The sequence below is a fragment of the Nymphaea colorata genome, chromosome 1 (assembly GCF_008831285.2).
Source record: "Nymphaea colorata isolate Beijing-Zhang1983 chromosome 1, ASM883128v2, whole genome shotgun sequence".
NCBI classification, from domain to species: Eukaryota; Viridiplantae; Streptophyta; class Magnoliopsida; order Nymphaeales; family Nymphaeaceae; genus Nymphaea; species Nymphaea colorata.
Window position 1 is genome coordinate 43,422,174 of NC_045138.2, and position 24,212 is coordinate 43,446,385.

The 24,212-nt window shown below is 38.4% G+C and overlaps 1 protein-coding gene across 1 annotated transcript; it reads right to left on the reverse strand.

Moving 5' to 3' along the window:
- Window positions 1-3,650: 3,650 nt before the first annotated feature.
- LOC116265365 (GDSL esterase/lipase 7-like) lies at window positions 3,651-10,248 on the reverse strand. Its single transcript, XM_031645934.2, has 5 exons — window positions 9,899-10,248; window positions 9,618-9,745; window positions 7,785-8,033; window positions 4,582-4,834; window positions 3,651-4,115 (listed from the first exon to the last, which is right to left on the reverse strand). The coding sequence occupies exons 1-5, from the start codon at window positions 10,185-10,187 to the stop codon at window positions 3,895-3,897; spliced, it is 1,140 nt and encodes a 379-aa protein (XP_031501794.2). The 5' UTR covers window positions 10,188-10,248; the 3' UTR covers window positions 3,651-3,894.
- Window positions 10,249-24,212: the final 13,964 nt, after the last annotated feature.

The window sequence follows — 24,212 nt, forward strand, 5'->3', positions numbered from 1 at the left end:
ATCATTTAAGAGCCACATAGGTCTATCTCATGAAGCACAAGGATGAAACAAAGTACCTTCTTCAATGTTTCTTTAAAATTGGTTTCATATATCTGTTAAAAGGATTAGGACAGATAATGGAGCTGAATTCTTTTCAAATGAACTGCAAAAATGTTTATTGGTTGAAGGTACCTTGCATGATCATAGCTGCGTCAACACACCTCAACAAAATGAGGTGGTTGAACATAAACATAGACATCTATTAGATGTCGCTAGATGTTTAAGAAATCATGCATGCTTGTCATTAAAATTTTGGGATAAATGTATACTTACAACTGTGTATCTTGTTAATAGAACAACCACATCCGTGCTTCAAGGAGAGACTCTACATGAGAGATTATTTTGTACAAAACTCTCATATTCTCATCTTCGTGTATTCGGGTGTCTCTGTTAAGTCACCAATGTAATGCCAAAATCCAAATTTGACCAAAGAGCTCGAAAGTACATTTTCTTGGGATATCCATATGGCCAAAAAGCGTACAAAGTATATGATCTTGAGTCTCATAAAATTATGTCAAGTCATGAAGTAAAATTCTATGAATCTGTCTTCCCATTCAAAGATCATAATGATGAAAAACCTGTTGTTGTGTTATCTCTTTCTATTCCTGGTCAAGAGTTGGATAACATAGTTGATGCAACAAACATAAGTTCAGACATTGGCCCAACTGAATCTATCCAAACTCAGTCTGAATGAAGTGAGAATGCCCACGAAACTTCACCAGATTCGATCTTGCGTCACTCTCAAAGAGAACGCAAACCATCAATCCTACTCAAAGACTTTTATTGTGGAATTGGAGTTGCTAATTGCAACTCACCCGCTCCATCATCAAGTGAGTCAAAACACAGTAGTAAATTTTCTTTATCTAAGTGCATGTCCTTTGAGAGTTTTTCTACACCTCATAAAGCATTTCTAGTGGCGATATTTAATTTTGAATCATCCTCCTTCAATCAAGCGGTTAAGCATCAATGTTGGTGTGACGCCATGGTTGTTGAACTTAAAGCACTCGAAGAAAATGAAACATGGGATCTAGTGCATGCTTCAAAAGGCGTAAAATCCATAGGGTGTAAGTGGGTTTACCGAATTAAATACAATTCTAATAGAACAGTTGAGAGGTTCAAAGCAAGGCTTGTGAAAGGATATGCCCAAGTTGAAGGCCTTGACTATCATGACACTTATGCTCTGGTGGCGAAGCTTGTCACGGTGAGGACTTTGCTTGCTGTTGCAGCCCAAAACAATTGAGTGCTGCATCAAATGGATGTCCATAATGCATTTTTACATGGCAATTTGGATGAAGATGTATATATGACATTGCCACCCAGCTATGGCAGTGAAGGGGAGACTAGAATATGCACACTTAAAAAATTATTATATGGGCTTCAAAAGGGCCAAGAAACTTGTTTTCAAAGTTTTCCACAGCACTTATAAACTATGGTTTTAGTCAATCAAAAACATATTATTCTCTATGCACACTGCTTGACAAAAATTGCTATATGGCTGTCATTGTCAATGAAGATGACTTGATAGTAGTAGGAAATGATGAAAAATCTTATCAGGTTGTGGAAATTGACTGTCACTATGTGAGGGAACCATTTAAAAATGATATTATTCAAGCAGCACATATATCATCAAAGCTTCAGCCTGTCGATTTGGTTACAAAAGCTCTAGCCAAAGAGCAGTTTCAGTTTTTAAAATCCAAACTAGGTGTGTGGGATTTGCACACTCCAGTTTTAAGGGGAGTGTGGAAGATTATTCATAATCAATTTTACAAATGATGCTTATATGACAGCCTCCATGCTAGAATATCTGTTAGAAGACCTGTCGTCTTGTAAGGCTGGCTCAAAATATCCCCAACAGAATTGATGATGTGGAAGATTGCGGTTCGAGAACTATTCGGTTTCTCTTGGAATCTCATTGTAATTTATTGTATCAAAATATAAAGAATTTTTATTTCCATTCATTATTTCTCAGCAGTGTATAAATATCCATTCATCAAATGAATGAAGGTGTGAGAGGCTCTGTTTTCACTCGCCTTCAACTTTTTATACTCTGGTTTTTCATTAAACTCTGCCCACAATGTTGGCAACTTCATGCAGTGGCAACGATGATGCAGTGGTGGGCGTAGTGCAGCGGCAAACAATGATGAGAAGAGGGGAAGACAGATGCAGCGGTGAACGGCGATTAGATGAGTAGGAAGACGGATGCCTTCACAGGATATTTAATTTTACTGGGATTTCGGAGTGGACTGAAATCCATGGATTGTAATCTGGGTTTTCGGTCAAAAATCCAGGATGACGATCCCGTGTTCGGTGAAACGATGATCAAATTTGAAAATCAAGGCGAGGATCCCACTTCTACAGTGGAATCCTCACCCGCCAAGCAAGCACTAAGAGTTTCATTTGGTCATGGCATAATGGCTAACTACTTGCAACTTGCAACATGCTATGGTCAATCAGTGTTAGCTATTGGTTGATATCGTTGCTGGAAGTGCATGCTCGCCATTCGTGTATTGCATATATATTATCTATGAAATGTTAATTTTGTCTTTTCAGAATGTTAATGCCTTCTCAACAAGACACCAATAGCTAGTTCCATGAGATATGCATTTTGAATTGTCTGATGGCTTATTATCTGCAAATAGCAACTATCCATGGTCATGCCAGTTAGCAACCGCGGTAATCACTGATTTAGCTTTTGCAACATGCCAATCCACGGCTACCAACCATTGCAATGTTGCTTGTATCAAGTTGTTAACATTGTTGTTCTGTCTATCTTCATGCATGCTCGTGATGGATTTATGACCTGTGCACCATTTAAAATAAGTTTTGTTAAAATGCCATAAAGTTATGTTGTTGTAACATTGATGGGAGTATGGAGCATTATATGCCATAATGAATGACAAAGATGCGTGATATTTTGGAAGAGATGAAATCCATGATTTTTTAATTTTTTTTTTCTTTCTGATGGAGGAGTTCAAAGCTTTTAGACGAGAGCATGTTTTGACCAAGTAGAGAAGGTCAAGTCTTCGCTAATTAGGAAAGCTGAGTATGTTTCATCCAAGATGAGGCCATTTTTTACTTGTATATAGTCATCCCCAGCACCATATGGTATTTGTGAAAATTAATTGTGAACCATAGATAAGGGAGTTTAAGAAAATGATCAAAATATCGTGAAACGAAAAATGGCATTTGCTTTAACAGAAATATTCATCCATGTCAGCACTTGAGTATTTACACTCAAATGGTTAGGTTGAACATCGTCAGCAAATGATCCATTTAAATCACTGTAAATATTTGAAGTTTGCTTTTCCTTGTTGTTAACCGAATCTCGCTGTTATTGCAATCAAATAATAGTCGCAGTCGAGTTCTGCCGTCCTTTACATCCCTCAGCTAGAAAATTGCCTCACCTGGCCTTTTAAACCTCATGTACAAGCTGAGTGCCAGGACCAAGCTCACGGCAAATATACGAAGAAAAAAAAAAAGTGGAGGGAGGCATTTTGGTGATTTTTAGAAAAGATCCTTTTTCAGTCTTTTTAATTTTGTTATTACATTTTTTATCCTTACAAAAGCTTCTTCATATTTTATTAACTAGGGACATTTTGGACTATGCTCTCTGGAACACCAATGAGGCATACAGCCAGTGTCGTTTACCTCGCTTATTAATGACTGTCAACCATCAACTCTGAGAGCTTGGAAGAAAAAGAGGTCTGACAGTCCAGCGAACAGAGACCTCTATAAATGTCATTAATAAAAAAACAAATAGCTTGCGCAGGAGGGATTTATTTCGCTCAATCATGGGGCTCTCTCTCTCTCTCTCTCTCTCTCTCTCTCTCTCTCTCTCCCTCTGAAAGAAGATCTTCAAATCGTAGCGAGACTCTGAAATCCCATGGGATAGCAATAAGTGGAGGCCGGAGCGTAGCAGCTTTCAAAGATGATCTTGTTTACTGCTTGAGTTGGGTGGAAAGCATCCCAGAAGACATGATGGTCCCTGTCCTCACACGGCTTCTCGAACGGCAGGCACGTTAACGCCCCACCATACCTCCCAACCCCACAGCATGCCTTGTTTGCTACCGTGAATCCTGCACCACCACAAAACACAGCCAATTCATGAAGCTTAGTTTTCCTATTAATTTCTCTGTCTTCCCTTTATTATAATGGTCGATGGAAAGCATAAAAAGGAACATCTTCAAAGGCTTTAAGAAAAAAAATAAAAGTAGAGTTTCTAGTTTTTGTTTCGTTTATAACGATTCAATTATTTAACTATACAAAGTTAATTAGGAACCTATCTGTTGATCACTTGCCAACTCTTTTTCTCTGTCTTAGTTATGACTTACGAGGGCATCTAACATACATCACCGTGTTTAACAGCCTGCCTATCGTGAGTACCAAGAAGGAGACATGCAGCAGGCCGCTACAGGGGGAGGGCATGCAAAGGAACCCCGCTACCTGATTAGGCAACCTTATGAGTTATTAGCCTGCTATGAATGGCAAGAACAGACGGTGGTGACATATACATACGGGGATGGAGTTAATATTGTTACTGACCGTATTTCTGAGGGTTGGCAGCTATATCGGAGAAGATGCCATAAACATCCTGGTAGACAAAGAAAGATCCAGGAAGTGTCGAATTGATGTTCTTTACTAGCTCAAACAACCGTTCATTAAATGCAGAAACGGCTCTGTTTATGCGCTCCACGCAGCTGCCATCAGTATCAGCCATGGCAAGCTGACTGGGAATACATCCTAGCGGCCCAATGTTTGCCACTATGATTTTCCTTGCACCCAAACTGTAAAGTTTCTGAAAACAACAAAATTAAATTAATCAGATTTTTATCATTATTTTTACCTGCCTTCTTTTAATTAACTTATAAGTTGAAGACTAAGAAAGTGATAAGGAACTGCCAAGCTGAGAGTGTGGAGCCAATGAATAATGAAGCCGAACATATACATATATATATATATATATATATATATATATATATATATAAAAAGCGAGAGAAAGAAAAAAGACACTAAGAATTATGATATATAGCAACCCAATAAATAAATAAATAAATAAATAAATAAATATATATATATATATATATAGAGAGAGAGAGAGAGAGAGAGAGAAAACACTAGAATTATGATATATAGCAACCCGATAATATTATAAATTGATATTGGTTGAACTATAGCCAACGCATGAGTTACTAGACACGCTTTCTCCAACGCAAACTCAGGGTGCATGAGAAAAATTTTGAAGATACTTAGGTCAGGAATAAAAATCAGATCCTTTAATTTTTTTTGTTAAAAAATTATTTAAAACAAAATGTAAACATCTCAATATATTTATAAAAACTATTTTGATATAAAACATATTTTGATTCAAGTTGTTTTTATGAAAAATATGGATTTTTTATTATCAAAATGTTGATGCTATTTGGGCCATTCATTTTTCCTTGTTATAAAAACACTACTAAAGTCTAACAAATGATCAACTTAGTGTTTGTTTTGCATCAACTTATTCTTAAGATCATATCAACAAGGTTAGATTGTAAAAAGAAAACATTTTAATACCAAAATTAAAGCGTCTAGTTTTTATCCCTGGCCTAACCATTTGGTTTCTACCAATTTCTCTCTCTCTCTCTCTCTCTCTCTCTCCTCTCTCTCTCTCTCTCTCGAGAGAGAGAGAGAGAGAGAGAGAGAGAGAGAGGAAAAGTTAAGTGAAAATCAGACCACTTGGGTAAGTGACAAAAACTAGACTTATTGAAATTAATCATTAAAATATTTTTTTGAAATCTAACCTTATAAATAAAATCTTTAGATTGATTTGATGAGAAACATATATTCAATTAGTTGGTTTCTTACTTAAATAATAATTTTTAATAGTGGAAAATGAATGGCTATATATATATATATATATATATATATATATATATATATATATATATATATATATATATATATATATATATATATATATATATATATATATAAAAGAGTGCTTGGTAGATCCTAGACCACTTGGGTAAGGAATAAAAATCAGACCTCTTAAATTCATGTTAAAAAGTGTGTTAAACAAAATGTGAACCTTCTAATGTGCTTATAAACACTAATTTATAAATATAAATCATTGTTTAGTTCAAGCCACTTTTCGTAAATATAAATTATCTTTATACTATCAAAATTTTGATGTTATAAGAGCTGTTCATTTTTTACTATTAAAATAACTTTAATTAAGAAAGCAAATGACTAATTTAATGTGTTTCTCATCAAATTCTTAAGATCATATCTATAAGATAATATGGTAAAAAAACATTTCTATAATTAATTTTAATAGGTTTGGTTTTTGTCTCTTAACCAAGTGATATATATATATATATATATATATATATATATATATATATATATATATATATATATATATATATATATATATATCACTGATATGTAATGTACGCAAAACTCAATATGTATATGCATGTGATCAAATTAACTTGTTCCATTAAGAGCTATATTTCTAGGTTTTTCTTTTTTGACCAAGCATAATCTGGACTGACCATATCTATGATGTACTTGTCAGTGAATATGCAGTATTTTCATCAATCCCAACAAACTGAACTTCCAAGAATGACAATTGGCCACAGAAATTCACATATTAGGAAAGTTTCTTCACATGATCATTACCTTCTTATAATTCACCAACCCTACGGTGTAAGAAAGAAATTAACAGATACAAGCAAGACTATTAATATGTCACCTAGTAATATTTCGATAACAGATGGACCATTATTGCAATATGAACTGGGAAAGTTGTCAGTCCTGGATCTGGGTTGGCTCATGCTCACCAAGTCTGAGGTTAGGAAAAAAGACATTCATGGACTCAGTTTTGGTGTAGGCAGCTCGGGTCCAGCCCCTTAACCAAACTTGAACTGACACATGGGCTTGTTGCAGACAAGCTTAATTCGATCTCTCTCTCCCAGCTGAAATCAGCTTGTCAAAAGTTTTTTTTTTTTTTAAATCTAAAAATACTGAACAAATGCCCCCTTAAAATTCTTCTATTGACACAAAATACAAGAAGGGTAATTAGCCAGTGCTGCCATCTAGTTTTACTGAATATATATAAAATTATAGTGATTGGTAGATACAAGACCATTTGGACAAGGGATAAAGCCAAACCTTTTAAATTTATGTTAAAAAAAGTTTTAAACAAAATGTGAACCTTCCAATGTTTTTATAAACTTTAATTTAATATAAATCATGTTTTAGTTCAGGTTATTTTTGTTAATATTTGATCTTTGTACTATCAAAATTTCAATTTTAAAGAGCTGTTCATTTTTTAACTATTAAAAAATCATTATTTAAGTTAGAAAAAACTAACTTAATACATGGATTTCTCATCACTCTTGAGATCATAAGGTTAGATTGTACAAAAAAAATAAAAAATTAATTCTAATGGGTCTGGTTTTTGTCTCTTAACCAAGTGGTCTGGCTTAATATATATAGTTTAGTGCCCGTCAGCGTCAAAGCCTTTACTGTGACAAGCCCACTTGCAGCCTCACCCTTGCTTATGCAGCTAGGCAGTTCCGGTTGGTTCTAACCAATGACCATTGGAGGAAAGACCAACCTGGCAAATATTAGTGACCAACGTTTTAACTCAAATTTTGGGTTTTCTTTTGAGACACAGGAACCGAACTCGAAATGCATTGACCGAGGAAGGTGGGGAAGGAAAAAGGTAAAAATCTTAGGAAGAAAAAGGAAGTTACCCTCATCTGTTGTGCGTAGGCCTGGACAAGGAGCTCAGCGTAGGAGTCAGGGTCATAGAGACTGCTTGACAGGTAGAGCTTGGGCATGAGGTAGTTGTTGATGTAGTCATTGCTGCCAAAGACGAGGGCAAATATGGATCTAGCAAGGTAGCGAGAAAGCGCCTGTGGCTCTTGGAAGAGCAATGAATATTCAAACTCAATGGCCTTCTCGAATAGTGCCAACTGCTGATTAAATGAAACCCTAGCCACCTGCAATATTTTCAATAGATATTATAAACTCAGGAATCAGAAGCATACATTTACTACTTCAGACGAGCACAGTACTGGGAAACGTGCTGCGGTAATTCAAAGTGAAAAGCCAACGGCAGCGACAACGGCCGAAAGGGTGTGAGGAAAGAGAACACCCCAACGGGACTAGATAATGAGTTCTCTCCTGTCTTGTAGATAAAGCATAGCATTCACGGGTCTTACCAGGTACGTAGACTCAGCCATTGCTGCGAATGAAACCCGCACAACGCAGCTTCCTACGAAGGGGAGAATACGGCTGAAACATTCTCTACTCTCAAGAAAAGAACTACGAAATTAACCTTTAATCTAGAGAGAGAGAGAGAGAGATCTAAAAAGTAAGTTCGCTTGAAATTGTGCAACTGGAAGTTCAGGGCATCAGTTTTCTTTCTCACTGAAAAAATGGAAAGACTTTCAAGGATTGAGACTTCACTTAGCAAAAGACCAATCGGATGTAGACTAGTAATTTAGGCAGCAACGTGAACTACGCAAGGTTAAGAGGAATTATTAAGACTACAGGAGTAAACAATAATGATGTATAACAATGAACAATACTTCGTCGTTATAAAATGAAATAAACTGATCAGTGACGCTGCTTGGGACGAGTACTGGATGGGGAAGCCATTGCAGCCAGCTCTCCGCGAGCCAAGATATGCAGCCGCCTCTCGTAATGAGATGTTATGGGAGCCTACTATCGTATAAGCTGGGTGACTCTAGCTTGCTAGTTCACTTTCCCTTCTGTTTTGCAGCTGGTTCAGCTTGACAAGACCACGTCAAACTGAAATGCATTGAAGAAAATTATGGAAATCGATGTCGACCTTAACGAAAAGTAGACAATTTGATATTGCTGCTCGTCTGCTGAACGTGTAAAGTCTAAATAATATAGATTGTTGTGAAAGTGGAAACTCGATTGAAACTCTAGAAACAATAGACTGAACTATATATAAGAGAATGAGTTCATGGGGTCTAAAAAATTGTTTCAAGTAATTTCTCCTGTACGCAGAAGAATGTTCTGCTTTCATTTTATTTATTTATTTTTTTCATTCTAGGTCTCTCAATTTTTCTTCTTTTTCTTGTCTCTTCGATCATCCTCTCCACAAATAATATTGGTAGACACAAGGAAGAAGGAAGAACATCAGAGCGGGAGTCTCAAAATGGATCTGATGAAAATAATTAAGAGAGATCAGTTAGAGCATTACAAAAGGTTTCAGTTTTCAAGAAGGAAAGCAATATGAATGGATGGGACGTATGAATGTTGGGGAAAGAAGTCCGAGACGAAACCATTTTCTCTGGATGGTACACTCCTTCGTTTTCACTATGTTTGGGGCCATTTTTTCTCTTTGAATAAAGGAATACTTATGTTGCTGATTACTTGGTAGTCATCATGATCAGATAGTTGTAAGATGAACACTCCCGATGTCCGTAACCGGGGTTACCTTAGCTCCTACATCTTGCAAACATACGTAGTCAAGAATAACTCCGGAAACTCAAAATAGCAAAAAATATAATGATTAAGAGCAAGAAACTCATGTGCTGCAGATCAGTTACATAGTTTTTTCCGGTTTCATCGAGGATACCCCCTGCTGCTGATGCATAGTTGACCCCTCTGAGAATGCTTGCCCCTTTGCTTTTTAGACTAAGACAAGGTGGCACTAGTGGTACCCCCAAGGCCAGAGCTGCAAATTAAAGAACGATAGCCTTTGATGAGCATATATATGTAAATCAAGTCTCGCAGCTAAATGCTGCCTGAACGAAAATGCTTCAAGATATACATATATATATATACACCAAGAATATGAATGTGCATATAGTAAAATCCTTTTAAGTACCTCCATAATCTACCACAGTCAGTCCATTGCAGAAACGACCGGTAGGATAGCCGAAATCTATACCGTAAGGCGGATAGTTAGCTCGAGCAATTGAAGGAATGTAGTTGTTGTTTCCATCGTCTACCAATGAGTCGCCAAACACAAACAACGCTGGCACATCGAACAGTTCGCCACTAACTCCCCTGATGAGTTGGAGACACGTTAGAAAAATCAGAACCATAAGCTCTGTTCCCATCTCCAGCTTTCCCTCTCCGGCCCTCTCCCTTCGTCTTCTTCTTCTTCTTCCCATGAGTTGTTCCTTTATATTTATTAGTGCTTGTAAAGTCTGCAAAAAAAAGAAAAAAAGGTAGCAACTCTTCCTTCTCGTGGTAGTTCATAATGGTGGATCCATAGGAGGGCTGGAATGACTGTGATCCTTCTTGGCTTCCGCGCACCTCATGTCCCTCTCAACACTAAATAAGAGCGACGCTTTATCCTTTTCAAGGCAATAAAAGCATGAACTGGCCAGTCTCCTACATGAGATTTGTTAATTAGCCTAAGTCTATTAGATGGGATTTGTTAATCTGAACGACACAATGGAATGGCCAGTCCCCACATGAGGTATCCACATTGGATGCCAGTTCATCATGTGAGGCCAGCTATATGAATGACTGGGTTCTTTTTTTCCTTTTCTTTAAAATTTGCTATATTAATAATTAAGTTTGTAAGGCTCTACAATTTCAAACGGATGCAATTCGAGGTACGCATGTAAGTGGATATAATATATATGGTTTAAGGGATAGTTATAATATATATATATATATATATATATACATATATATATATATATATTTGTTTATTTATTTATATATAATCTTAGGACCCATGAAGACTAGTTATTAAATCATAATGAGACAGCTGCAAGAATAAATGAAGTTATTAAGTTATAATAAAACAGCTACAAAAATAATGAAGTGGTTGGAGAGAAGAAAATGAGAGTCAAGAGACATAGGAAATGCAAATGCAGAAACCAAACAGTGGCCTCCGTCAATAAAGAAAAAGACAACAAATAGAAATTTTAATGCCCTTGTAGATAACTTATGTTACTTGTTATGAGCAGCATTTCACTTACCCATTTGTTGCAGTATTAGTGAAGAGAGTTCCAGCAACAAAAATTTGAAGAGAGAGAAAAATCTCCCATTTTTGGTAGTAACTGGATTGCTCCTCTATCATCTAAGCCAGAAAACAAGGAGTTGGAGGAGCTATTGATTGAGGCTTGGTTCTATTCAGGTAATTTTTCATACCCAGTTTGGTCAGCAATATATATATATATATATACACACACATATATATATATATATTTAAATGGTTACAAAATACAAAGTATGTGAGCTCTATTGAGAAAGACATGTTGTATATGTCTTGCAAAGGAAAAGAATGATCTGGAAATCAAGCTGAGAGAATCAAAGTATTGGTGGACTGTTATTGGAATGAATAGATCTACGAGCAGATTGAATTAAGCATGTTTCTCAATTTCAACTATGAAAATATTTAGATCCAAGTGCAGCATGTAGTTCGTGTGCATATTAGTGAATGCATTATATATATATATATATATATGTGTGTGTGTGTGTGTGTGTGTGTGAAATAAAATGTATATAATACATTCAGTAATATGCAGAATTAAGTTAATGAGCAAGGAATAATGTCATTTATAATAATGCCATGTTAAAATTGATGTAATATATGAGTTCATGTTCGTACTAGGCATGCCTTCTACCTTGTAGAAAAAGATCATATTGTTCATAGATGCCATGAAAGTGTGTATGGGTATTGAATGCGGTACATGAAAACATGTATAGTTTAGTGTTACTAAGGCAAAGTTCATGGAGAAATAGTGGTTAATCAGATCTGGATCACTAGAGGATCCACAGAAGCACGCTAATAAAAATTGATCAATGAAAAGGGTCTGAGATGATAATTGAATCTATTTCTGAAATTAACACAGATAGGCTGAAAACATATCATTCCTTCTATGGATATGCTAAGTTATGCAAAATTAAACAGAACTGAGTCTAATACGAGTGATCAGATTTCATGATCAATGACATCTTCCTCTGTTGGCCTGCTGATTAACAATGAGCAGTTCCACAAGATTAGAAACAGAAATATATAATATGCAATTAAAGCAAGGAACAGGGTCTGAATTGTATATTTAGGTCTGCTTCTGGAAAAATTGCACAGCCAGGCTTGAAACAGGCGGTTCTGTCTCTTGCTATACTGTTTTGGGGTAGAATTGAAGATAACGTATTGTAATTAGAAGTGATCAAATTGCAAAAATGATAATGTCTTCTTCGATTGAAATATTGAAAGAAAATCATAGCATAAGGTTGGAGGAAAAATCTAAATGTGAGCTTTTTGGATTTAAAGAAAGAATTGATTTATTCTCCTATTCACACCCCAAACAATAAGGGAAATAGGAAAAACAAAAAAGGAACAAAAATTGTAATTTAATTGAAATCAGATGATGAATACCATAAAAAAAAGTCAGATTTCTATTAACATTGAAAATTGTGTTACAAAGGAGCAATGTTGATTAGCATTAGGAAAGAGAAGAAACTGCGTAAAACTAGAAAGCTGCTAATGATAGAAATTCAGCAAAAACCCAAAGACAAACTGATCAACTTTAGCTAATTAGGTTTATCTCAAGTCAGTTATAAGAAGGCTGCCTTCACATGGCTTTTGGGTTAATTATATATATTAATTCAGCCTTTATTGGTTGGATCAGCTATATGTTCTTAATCTTGGATTGTCTAGTCTGTCCTTCAACTTTTGCTAAAGCTCCCTAAACTGTTGAAAACATATATAATTGCCTCATAATATAAATTATATTTTCCATGTACTCATACAAAGTAATTTTAATGTGGGATAGTTGGGCACTTTGTTGAAGACATTGAATTTGCATCTATTGATATTACATATGACACGTAGAGAATGCATCAAATGAATATACGGATTATGCATCAAAGAAGAGGGGATGATGAGAATGATGTGATCATGAATTTTTGATGTTTTAAAAAGAAAAAAAAGGGTTGTCATACAGCATTACATCATCAATTTGCTGTTAGTGAAGTAAAAATTGATGGATGTGTATACCAAATACACTGAAGATGTTGCAACTGAGGTATCATGCAAAATTGGTTAGCTACCCAAAGTCTGTTATGATATGTCTACTTTCATATAATTTACTAGGATAAATTAGATAAGCTTCGCCTGTGTTGATTAGCTAATTTTCCATGCTTAATTGTTGAAGCAACCTTCTATTCACTCTAGAATTCTTTATCTTGTTGTAACTTGCTTCTAGATTTTAGAGGCAAATAAATATTGCTGTGAAAGTAGATTTGGCTACATGATACAGATTTTTTGCTGACTTCTTAAGTGTACCTTATAAAAGAAAGGTTTTATATATATACATATATATATATATATATATATATATACCAGATGGATCCTTGTTCAAGTCATGACAACACTGCTGCTAGGAAAAGACTCGATTTTTATTAGTATTGACCCAAATGTTACATATATCACAACACCCATCAGATTCCTAAGCATAATCTTCCAAAAACCTTACAATTTAATCTAGAACAAATATCTAGATGAAGGGATGATGGACTTGGAAGGGAAAAGACACGAGTCATGGTTCATAAATATATATGTATATGGTGATGCATAAATAAATAAATAAATAAATATATATATATATATATATATATATATATATATATATATATATATATATACATGGAACTTAAAAGTGGAGAGATGAAAATTAGATTTTATGCCCCGACTTGAGGAAATTACATATGCACATACCAATATGGGATAGGTACATTGGCAAATTTAAATGTCAACACTTCAAAATGTGGATAGAAGACTACGTGAGTAACTTCTGATTCTACACGTTAGATGGGTTTATATTAACATACCCAGTTTCCTCTCGAATATAGTGACTCAGTAATTGGTTTAGTCTTGAGAACTATGTCCAAGGTTAGACTTCATGGGAGTCACCAGAGTATGTTTTCTAGTGGTAAATCCTATGTTTGATTGTATAAAAGGAAAGGAACACTGATTGTGTCTCAACTAACAACACATGTGAATGTGACTTGAGTTCAGTGGGTGGCTCTATCCTAAAAGGTGTTGGTGTGGCATGAGCTCACTATGGCCACTCACTCCTTCATATGCACTGGACTGCCCACATGGTATTGTTTGACACAAGGGCTTAGGATTATGTTATAATAAGAGGCATCATTGTATATTACTCTCAGTCTTTGTGGATTGTCTAGTGAAGATTTGTTGTATTTTGCCTGTGTATTGTGCCCACTGGGTCTTTTGTTGTTGTTCATCATAAAGACCATGATGCCACCATTGGACTATGGATGTAACTTTGCAACCCATAACGTGTCATGTTACCTCATCTGTGATAGTAATAAGCTATAACCCCATGGTGTGGCATGAAACATGTGGCCCATGAGGTGATAGTCATGAGCTGCATAATGATTCGGTTTTGATATAATTGTATATCTATTTTGCTAAAACCGTTCTCCACATATGATTAGATATTGTCATACTCAAAGCAATGTAACCATTTTCCATCTGTCCCTACAAGAGTGGCTTTTGATTGACTAACAGATTTTTGATCGATTTCCTCAGCTTTGTGATGGACTAGCATTGATCATTTATGCATTGAGTTAAGTCTCGGGTTTCTTGTGGATGTCTTGCTTGTTGGGTCTACGTTTGTCTTTGCCTGGCTCTACATGAGTCCTTGAAACTATGATTCTCATATATTTTTGGCTTTTTATGCACTGTCATTAATCAAGTTATGAATTTGTTCTAATGACCAAATGTTTATTTCCACTATGTTGGAAAAAAATGGATCAAAACATGGGTCGTGGCAAAGTTAATGCTCCAATGTTAAGTTATTAAATTCTTAATTAAGTCAAGATTCAAAACATTAACTAAATAGTTTAGGAAGCTGGCATGACCTAGAGATGGCACTAGGTTGATGCTACCTCAACTAGAGACTCCTAAAATTTTGGTAAATATCTTACAATCTAGGGGCTAGTTTCTTTTTTAATTTGGTTAGGAAAAGAAATCTATATTAGGCAATCGGTTTCATGACTACATTAGCCGCCAATATCCTTGCTAAATCCACTCACTAAGTGGCATGAATTTGATTTTTTTTTTTTTGAATCAACCAGCCCTTGAATAATCCCAATATCCTAATATCATTAATGACATATAACTTATCTTATACGGTATACTTTCCATGTCAACTAAACCAAAATGCATGATAGGCCTTTGTAGACTACATAAACATGGCACTCAAAATTCAAAACAAATGGAAAACTTGACGTACTTTGGATTTTTTTGATAAAATGCATCTCTAGAAATTAGGGATCTCTTCAAAAATTGAGACAACCTTTTCGGAAAGAGAAACCGACCCAAATGATAGTTTCGTACTTTGTTGCCACGTGTGGCAAGGTTCCCAACTCATGCCCATCCATGGATCTTGGCCATGGATCTGTTACCGGAAACAAAATGTTCATAGGTGCATGACATTTGTTGAACAATTTATCATGTTGCACGGCAATATTATCTTGTTGATGGTGGTTATTCAAACATTGTGAGCTTGTTAACACCATATTGGGGTCTTGTTATCAGTATCAAAATTTAGCACACCAGTTGCATGTCCAATGTCCAGTTAGAACTACAAAAGAATTATTTAATCATAGACATTTGTCACTTTGATAACAATAGAACGAATATTTGGCTTGTCGAAAAAATATTCACTATACTTAAAATGCAAGTGGAATATTAAAAACAAATTAAAATTGCTTAAGCTACAAGTGTATTGCATAATTTTATTAGTAAATGCAATCCAAACGGTGAGCAGCTTGAGGAGGAAACCACACATGACATCCAAATTTGGATCCAAATCCTAACTTTAGATCTAACATAGAGCCTTAGATCTTGATATGGATCTAAATCCTAGCTTTAGATCCAAAACAAAACCCTACATCTAGATCTAGATTCAAGCCCCAGCCTTAGATCCAAAACAGTTCCTTGGATCTAAATTTGGATCCAAATCCGACCTTTAAATGCAAACCTGAGCCTTAGAGCTAGATCCAGATCTAAATCCCAGCTTTGGATGCAAAACAAAGCCCTAGATCCAATCTTGATCCAAATCTCAAATCTAGATAAAAAATAGATCCTAGAAACAAGCTTGGTCCAAATTCCAGCTCTACATTCGAAACCAAGTCTTAGATCAAAACCCAAATCAAAGATAGGCTTTGATATCCAAACCTAGATCTAAAACAAGATTTTAGATCTGAAGCTTGGTGAAAATATTTCAAAGACATTTGATCCAACAATGAAATTTGAATCCAATTTTGATTTGATCCAGATCCAAAATTCATAATCTAGATCCATATCCAAATCTTTAGTCCATATCCAAAACTAGATCTAATTCCATGCTTCTATCCCAATCCATATCCAATTTTGAGATACATACCTAAATCTAAGATCCACATCCAAATCTGACATTCAAATCCATATATAAAATACTAGATCCAATTTGAGCTTTTGATCCAAGGTCCAAACTTGAGTCTTGGATCCATTTCGAGTTCCAAATTTGTCACCCTTTAACCACCAAATAAGTCGAGGTGCGACAACACAACGATTCAAAAGAGCTATACACATCAAAAGATAATGAGCAAACATTTCATTATTTAGTAAATTCAGTTCATACAAAATCACTTCATATTTCTCAATAACCCACAGGACAAAAATGTCTCAAAACAACAACGTTGATGTCTAACAAAAACAAGACATCAATGAGACCCAAAACATTACGCGTTGGCACTACAATAGATTGAAAAATCTCTCCAATAGGATGTGAGCGAAGCCATCTACAACCTGCTGCTCCGAGTTTGTCAAAACCTAAAAAAAAGTAAACAACAAAAGTCTTAGCCTTCACAATATTATAACAAACCAGATAAATCATTTACCCTCTAAGGTAAGAGCTCAAATATGAGATATAACATATATAGAACCATGAACACTATATCATGATAGAAGTATGTAGTTACACGACTTGTCATGGTAGCCTCTCACGTATACCACGACATGTAGGGACCACTCAATGACCACAATTAGCATACTTAATAATCACATTAACTTCATCCATATTCACTTTGTTCATATTTGTTTCATTTACATTTGCTTTAATGAACTGACAGTTCCTATGGATGCAAACATAGGTGTGTGCACGCCACAAATGATCTATAGTCGGGTGACAACCCTCGTGGTAGTCTGAAACGATACAAATCCATTCACGCTATAGCGGTAGAGCAATCACCCATGTATATGTGAATTCCAAGAAGAGTTGCCCAGTCTTCCCTAAGACATTCAGGTGAGAAAGGTGGGAGCCCAACTCTCCAAGCACATCACACAATGATATCCTGAAACCTTACACTGCCTACACTCGAAGCTGGCAAGACCAGTGGCGAGGGTGACACATATCCCAAACACATTACTACAACCCACTGGCCTCTCATCAATTATTCTTTCTTAACTTATCATTATGAGAACACATTCAAAAAATGACCAACTAGCACATGAGGTTGGTTTACTTCACGAGTGCATCCATACCTCAAAACGTCTCTATACGAAAGTTACACAATCATTCAATACTATTACCTAGTTGTCATAACTTTACGGGTACATCTACATTTCAAATTCATTTAATTGCATCATGCCCATAGCAAAATTTTAAAACATTCGCATCAATTAAACATATCAATTACATTATACAAAACTTAGCCGAACTACAGAAAGTAGTCTAGATCTGTGATTGACTCATTGCTATCCTATGCAAATATCATTCTAGGATATTCACTAATGCACAATCAGGGTCGAGAAGATACTCGACTCGATACCGTACATAGTCTGTCTTAAACAGTTATAATTGCTAGCATGCATATGCCATTGAGTAGTAATTTAAAAGTATTCAATCAATCTCATAATAAATCACATGCATACAATCATTCAACACAACGCCATCATAGGATCCAACGATCCTAAAAAAGATGCACTCTAAATTTGGCCTTAAGCAAGGATTTGCTTAGAATGCCACCATACCTATCACGCGTCGTCGAAATTACCCAAAACCACCTCGAACTTCGAATCTTCTAGCTTAAGGTCCACTCGACGTGCCTAGTGTATCTGAAAAAATAATCACGCGATAAGTTTTCTACTTGTTTCGCTTTAAAATCTATACAAGTACGAAATAAGAACATTGAGGCATAGGTCATCGTTTCAAGAGGGTGCTGATATGTAGTATCTGCCCTAAAGCCCTCCAATGGGTTTCTTTCCCAACAAGCGACATAATATGCACATCAATAATTGCATGTGCCACAAGTTCACTAAAACGATTTTACATCTTCCCCACAACATCAAAATCTCTACCATGCTTTCTAAGCGCTTCAAAAATTAACTCATCATGCTAAAAAGATAATTATATAACTTCTTAGGGCAAAAATTCAACAGAATTATGCTTGTTTAGCCGTACTCATTCCTCTTTTAGTGTCATAGCTGTTGCAGTGTCCCTGGCAGGCACCTCAAGTGCTCGACTGATCCCCAAGCGGCTAAAATTATATCATCGCATCCAATGCCTTTTATTTGTTGTTATGAGAGGAAGGACATGTTCCCCAAGCTGCAATCTGACTAAACAACATCAAATAGGGTGAGAATGAGCAAAAGAGATCAAGAGATAGGCCTGCCATTAGAAAAGGGCATCCAGTTGTAAGATAGCTGGTTCGGCTAATGGAGAAACACGCACGGGGTAAAAATAACAACCAGGCATGGAAAAAGACTGGCGAGAGGGAGAGTGAAAAGAGAGAGGGTGCTCGGTTGGGGAAGAATGCAAAGAAATATACAAGATGACAGTGAGAGGTCAGAGACATTGTGAGTGAGAGGAGGCTCCGATAGAGAGAGTGTGAGCAAATGGACGAGAGAGTAGGGAAGGAGGGAGATTGAAGACGAGAGGGAACACAGACAATGTGCACAACAGGGAAGCGGCACGCAGAGGGGTAGAGACGAACAAACGAAGGGGTAAGAGCTTGCGGGAGAGAGGGGGATTGGAAAGAGAAAAATCGGGACAGATGGGGAGACAGATAGAGAACGACGAGAGGGGGAAGGATAAAGATACGTAGAGGGCAAGGAAGAAGGATAAGATAGAAGAGACAATGAGAGATCAAGACGGCTTACCTCAGTGCCGGCGTCAAGCTCCTCTTCACGCGGTGGAGTTCGGGTCTAGGTCTGGACCCTGATTTAGTCCAACTTTCAAGACACCGAGCATTACAAAATCCATATTTGACATCCATATTCATAGCTTGTATACATTTTCAGCTCCAAAATTTCAATATTTGCATGGTTCAGTATTTAGATATGGTTTCAGATCCATATCCAAGTCACATGCCCTTCCTAGGTACGATCGAAATATCATGGTCATTTTTTTAAATAGCATTAATTCAATGTCCAAAATTCACAAAATATGCTTAACCTTTCCCAAAATGTTCTTTATTTTTTCAAAAGTACCCTTGTTTTTATCAAAAATTTCTGAAACACTCTTTCTTCCAAGGGCCAGAGTTGATGTGGTAGGCTAACTTGTCCTGGTCAGGTTATACCCAGCACGGCTAGGCCATGCATTGACTGGCCATGTCTTGCAGTGCCTGGACAGGCCGTCACGGCTGGCTGCATTGCTAGCCAAGCTTGGCTGTGGCTGAATGCACTAGTGGTGCCAACACTAGCCAGGTACTTCCCTAATTAGCCTAGCCTAGACAGCTATGGCTTTGGTGGGGCTAACCTGGCAAGGCAAGCTTGTGGCAGGCTGGGGTGACCATTCCAGGCCTGCCACTTGGCTAGGCCAAGGCTGTGTGGGCCTAGGGGCAGCATGTCCTTTGGTGTTGTCAAACCCTTGGTCGACCTCATTTTTTGACAGATTTGACCTTATTAATGTAATTAAGTTATTTCTAAGATAATAATGACTAAAAAATAGATAATTACACTTAAAAAAGGATGATAATGCCCTTGGGCCTCCTTCCGCTATAAAGGCTCTCTATTTCTCTCCTCTAAGGCATCCCTAAACCTTTTGAGCGCTCTCTATCTTCCTCTAGCTTTTTGTCTCTCCTCCTTCAACTTCTTTCTTCCTTATTTTTCCCTCCCTTCGTCCCTTTTGCTTTGTTTTTCTTCATTTTCAATATCAAACATCCATTTCTAACAACAGGAAACCTTGAAAGAGTTCGTAAGAAGCATCCCTAACTCACTCAAGCCAGCTATCAAGTAGTCCCCTTTGTTGAAAGAGCTGAGGAACTGCCTCTATCCTAAATCCTTTTTTTTTTTTGCATGTATCTCTCCTCTATTTTAGATGTTCCATATCCCTCTTCCTCCATGTCAAGTCAATGAAGATATAGGGATCTCTCTAAAAGTTAAGGATCTTCCTTAAAGCTTCAAGAGCATGACCGAAACAAGTATGGTTTTCTAACTTTTCTTTCTCTATATTATTAACATGGCTATATCTGTTCCCCCGCGTCTAGAGTCTGTACAGTCCTTTGCTTTGCAATGTACTTTCTTTGTTTACATTGAGTCTTGATGTAAGCTTTAGTATTCACCTGCGTCGAAGCACCCTCCCAAAACGGCCCAAGTGTAATATTGGGATTCCTTGTTTTGGATGGTCGACATGGGAATTCTATAAGCGGCTTTGGCCTTCCTATGTAAGTAAAGTTAAAAGCTTACTTGCTTTCCTCGTGATGTACTCATCTTGTTAAAGTGAATATATTGCGAGTTTTCTTTCTACACTCTTGTGTACTTTGTGTCTTTTGTTTTCGAAGAAACGTTCAAGTGGTCTGCGCCCACTTGAACGAGGTGAAGGCTTGCGGCTTACTGGCGAGAGTTTACCGCGCTGCGCGGTCCGAAGGAGTCGGCCCATGACAACTGGTATCAGAACCCAAACTCTGTTCAATCTGGGGAAGCGATTGGAGAGTCGGTGTAGATCGTCACGCCGACTTGCTGCTGTTGAGGAGAACGCCATGGCATCGCAATACAATCTGCGGGGTGCCAAAGGCAAGGAGCCGGCCCATCCAGAAGAGACGAGCCCGGCCCATGACCAGGGAAACCTGGAAGAGACGGTGAATAGGTTGGTCGCAGATGTGGCCACCCATGAGGAAGCCCTCGGTTTTGCTGCTGAGACCTTTGAGGGATTTAAGGAGAAGATGAAGTTGATGTGGGAACAGATGGTCGAGTCAGTGGCCATGAACCGATCACTCTCCGACTTGGTGAAGATCCTACAGGACGAAGTTGTTGGACTTCGGGCTTCAAATCAGAGACTGCTACGTACGAACTCAGCTAGTAGTAGCCAAGAGAGGACCAGTAGGGTCGACGTTCAACGTCCGGTGAAGTACAGTGGTAGCCGGGATACAAGAGCGATTGACAACTTTCTGTTCCAAGTGGACTACTACCTGGACTTGCAGAATGTCGTAGAGGAAGATCTAAAGATCAAGACCGCAGCAATGTTGTTAGAGGGGGATGATGTGGCTTGGTGGAGGAAAATGATAGACATTGAAAATGGTGACTGCACAATCAGAACCTTCGATGACTTCTGCAAACAGTTGAAGGGATACTTTATGCCCATTCATGTTGGAAGACATGCTTATAGGTTGCTTGCAAACCTCGCCTTGAGGGATTACATTCAAGCATATCAGAAGGTCATGTTGGATGTGCCTATAATGCCAGAAAAAGACAAACTTCACTGGTTCGTCATATGGCTCCAATCTTGGGCCCAAGCTGACATGGAGAGATCGAATCCAGAGACCTTGGAGCAAACATATGTGGCAGCTGAGCACGTGGCAGATACCCAACGCAAAAGCTACACCGATACCTTCAAGGCTGTGAAAAAGTCCGACCACGGTGGTAAGAAACATGATCGGCGAGACCACAACAGGAATGAAACGGTGTCTCAGAAGCCAACCGAGAGAAAAACCTTCTGTCGCAAGGACTACACTGGGCCACCAAGGGAAGTGACTTGCTAGGTCTGCGGAGGAAAGCACCAAGCGCGTGTTTGTCCAAAGAGGGTGAGACCTATCGGGCAGGCCAATGCTGCGAGGGCCACCGAAGGCGAGACTGAGGAAGAGCAAACACGAATGGGTGTCGCTCAAATGATCAATGTTGTACAAAGCCGCGCAGCGTCTAGCAGTTTGGTGAACAAGGAACTGATGTACCTAGACGTCACTCTGAATGAAACGTCCACTGTTGCGATGGTAGACTCTGGGGCTACACATAACTTCGTCTCGAGAGAGGAGGTGGAGCGCGTGGGATAAAGCCTGTGCCGCAGCAGAGGACCCTTAAGATGGTGAACTCTGAAGCTAGGCCCATCCTCGGGGAAGCGAAGGGTGTAACGCAGATTCAAGGCTAGACGGGAGTCACCAACTTCTCCGTAGTACCCCTGGACGACTTCAAGGTGATTCTTGGGATGGAGTTTCTTCGAGGCCAGAATGCAATGATGCTGCCAAAATCCAACACATTGACAATGAGGGTGAGGATCAGTCCCACACAGTGCACTGCCACTCCATCAGAAACAAGTTTCCGTCGATGTTGTCGGCCATGCAACTGAAGAAGGGCGTGCGTCATGGGGAACAAACATTCCTCGTGGCCGTACGTCTAGAAGAAGATGACCCTTAGCCTATAGTCATTCCGCCAGGACTAGCCCCGATCCTGAAGCATTTCGAGGGAGTCATGCCCCCTGAGCTGCCCAAACGCCAACCTCCCAGGCGTGAAGTTGATCACGAGATAGACTTGGTTCCCAGAGCCAGGCCACCAGCAATGGTCTCCTACAGAATGGGAGCGGCCGAACTGAAGGGGCTGCGAAGGCAGCTTGATGACATGCTTGAGTCAGGGATCATTCGCGCCTCTAAGGCACCATTCGGAGCTCATGTATTGTTCCAAACGAAACACGATGGTTCCAAGAGACTCTGTGTGGATTATCGCGCTTTGAACAAGGTGACGGTGAAGAACAAGTACCCACTTCCTTTGATTGCAGACCTGTTCGACCAGTTGGGCAAGGCGAGGATCTTTTCCAAGTTGGACCTTCGTTCTGGCTACTGGCAGGTCAGGATTGTAGAAGGTGATGAACCAAAGACGACTTGCGTCACCCGCTATGGAGCATATGAGCTCCTAGTTATGCCATTCGGGTTGACGAATGCCCCCGCGACTTTCTTGACTCTCATGAAAAAGATATTCTACCCCTACCTTGACAAGTTTGTGGTAGTCTACCTTGATGACATTGTAGTCTTTAGCAGCGACCTTGAGGAGCACGTCAGTCACTTGAAGACGATGTTCCAGGTTCTCAAAGAAAATGATCTCTTTGTGAAGAAGAAGAAGTGTCTTTTTGGACAACAGGAGATCAATTTCCTCAGCTATATTGTAGGGAATGGTCAGCTGTGAATGGATCTGGAGAAAGTGAAGGCTGTTCAAGATTGGAAGCCGCCCTCAAATGTGCCTGAATTGCGGTTCTTTCTTGGGTTAGCAAATTACTATCGGCGGTTCATCACGGGGTACTCATTGATAGCGGCTCCCCTTACTGACTTACTTAAGAAGAACAGGTTCTGGATTTGGACCCAGTCTGCCCAAGATGCCTTTGAAGGCCTGAAGCGTGAACTTGTACAAGAGTCGTTCTCAGGTTGCCAGATCATTCAAAGCCCTTTGAAGTACACACAGATGCCTCAGATTTTGCCATCGATGGGGTACTATTGCAGGACGGTCATCTGATTGCCTATGAGAGTCAGAAATTGAAAGACCCTGAGAAGCGGTACACAGTGCATGAACGGGAGATGACCGCCATTGTGCATTGCTTGCGCATATGGAGGCACTAGGGGTAGAGTTCATCATCAAGACGGAAAACGTAGCCACGAGTTACTTCAAGACTCAGAAGAAGTTAACTCCTAAGCAGGCTCGTTGGTAGGAATTCTTGGCGGAGTTCAATTTTGCTTTGGAGTACAAGGTTGGAAAGACCAACGTGGTAGCGGATGCGTTGAGTAGAAAAGCAGAACTTGCGGCCTCTCAAGCGGGGACCTCCGAAGCTCAATTGGAGGGTGCGCTCATCAAGCGGGTTCGTGAAGGGATGCAGCAGGACTCAGCGGCCCAACACTTGCCTTGGCTGAAGCGGGGAAGACCCGGAGATTCTGGCTGCGAGATGGATTGCTCCTCACCAAGGGCGGAC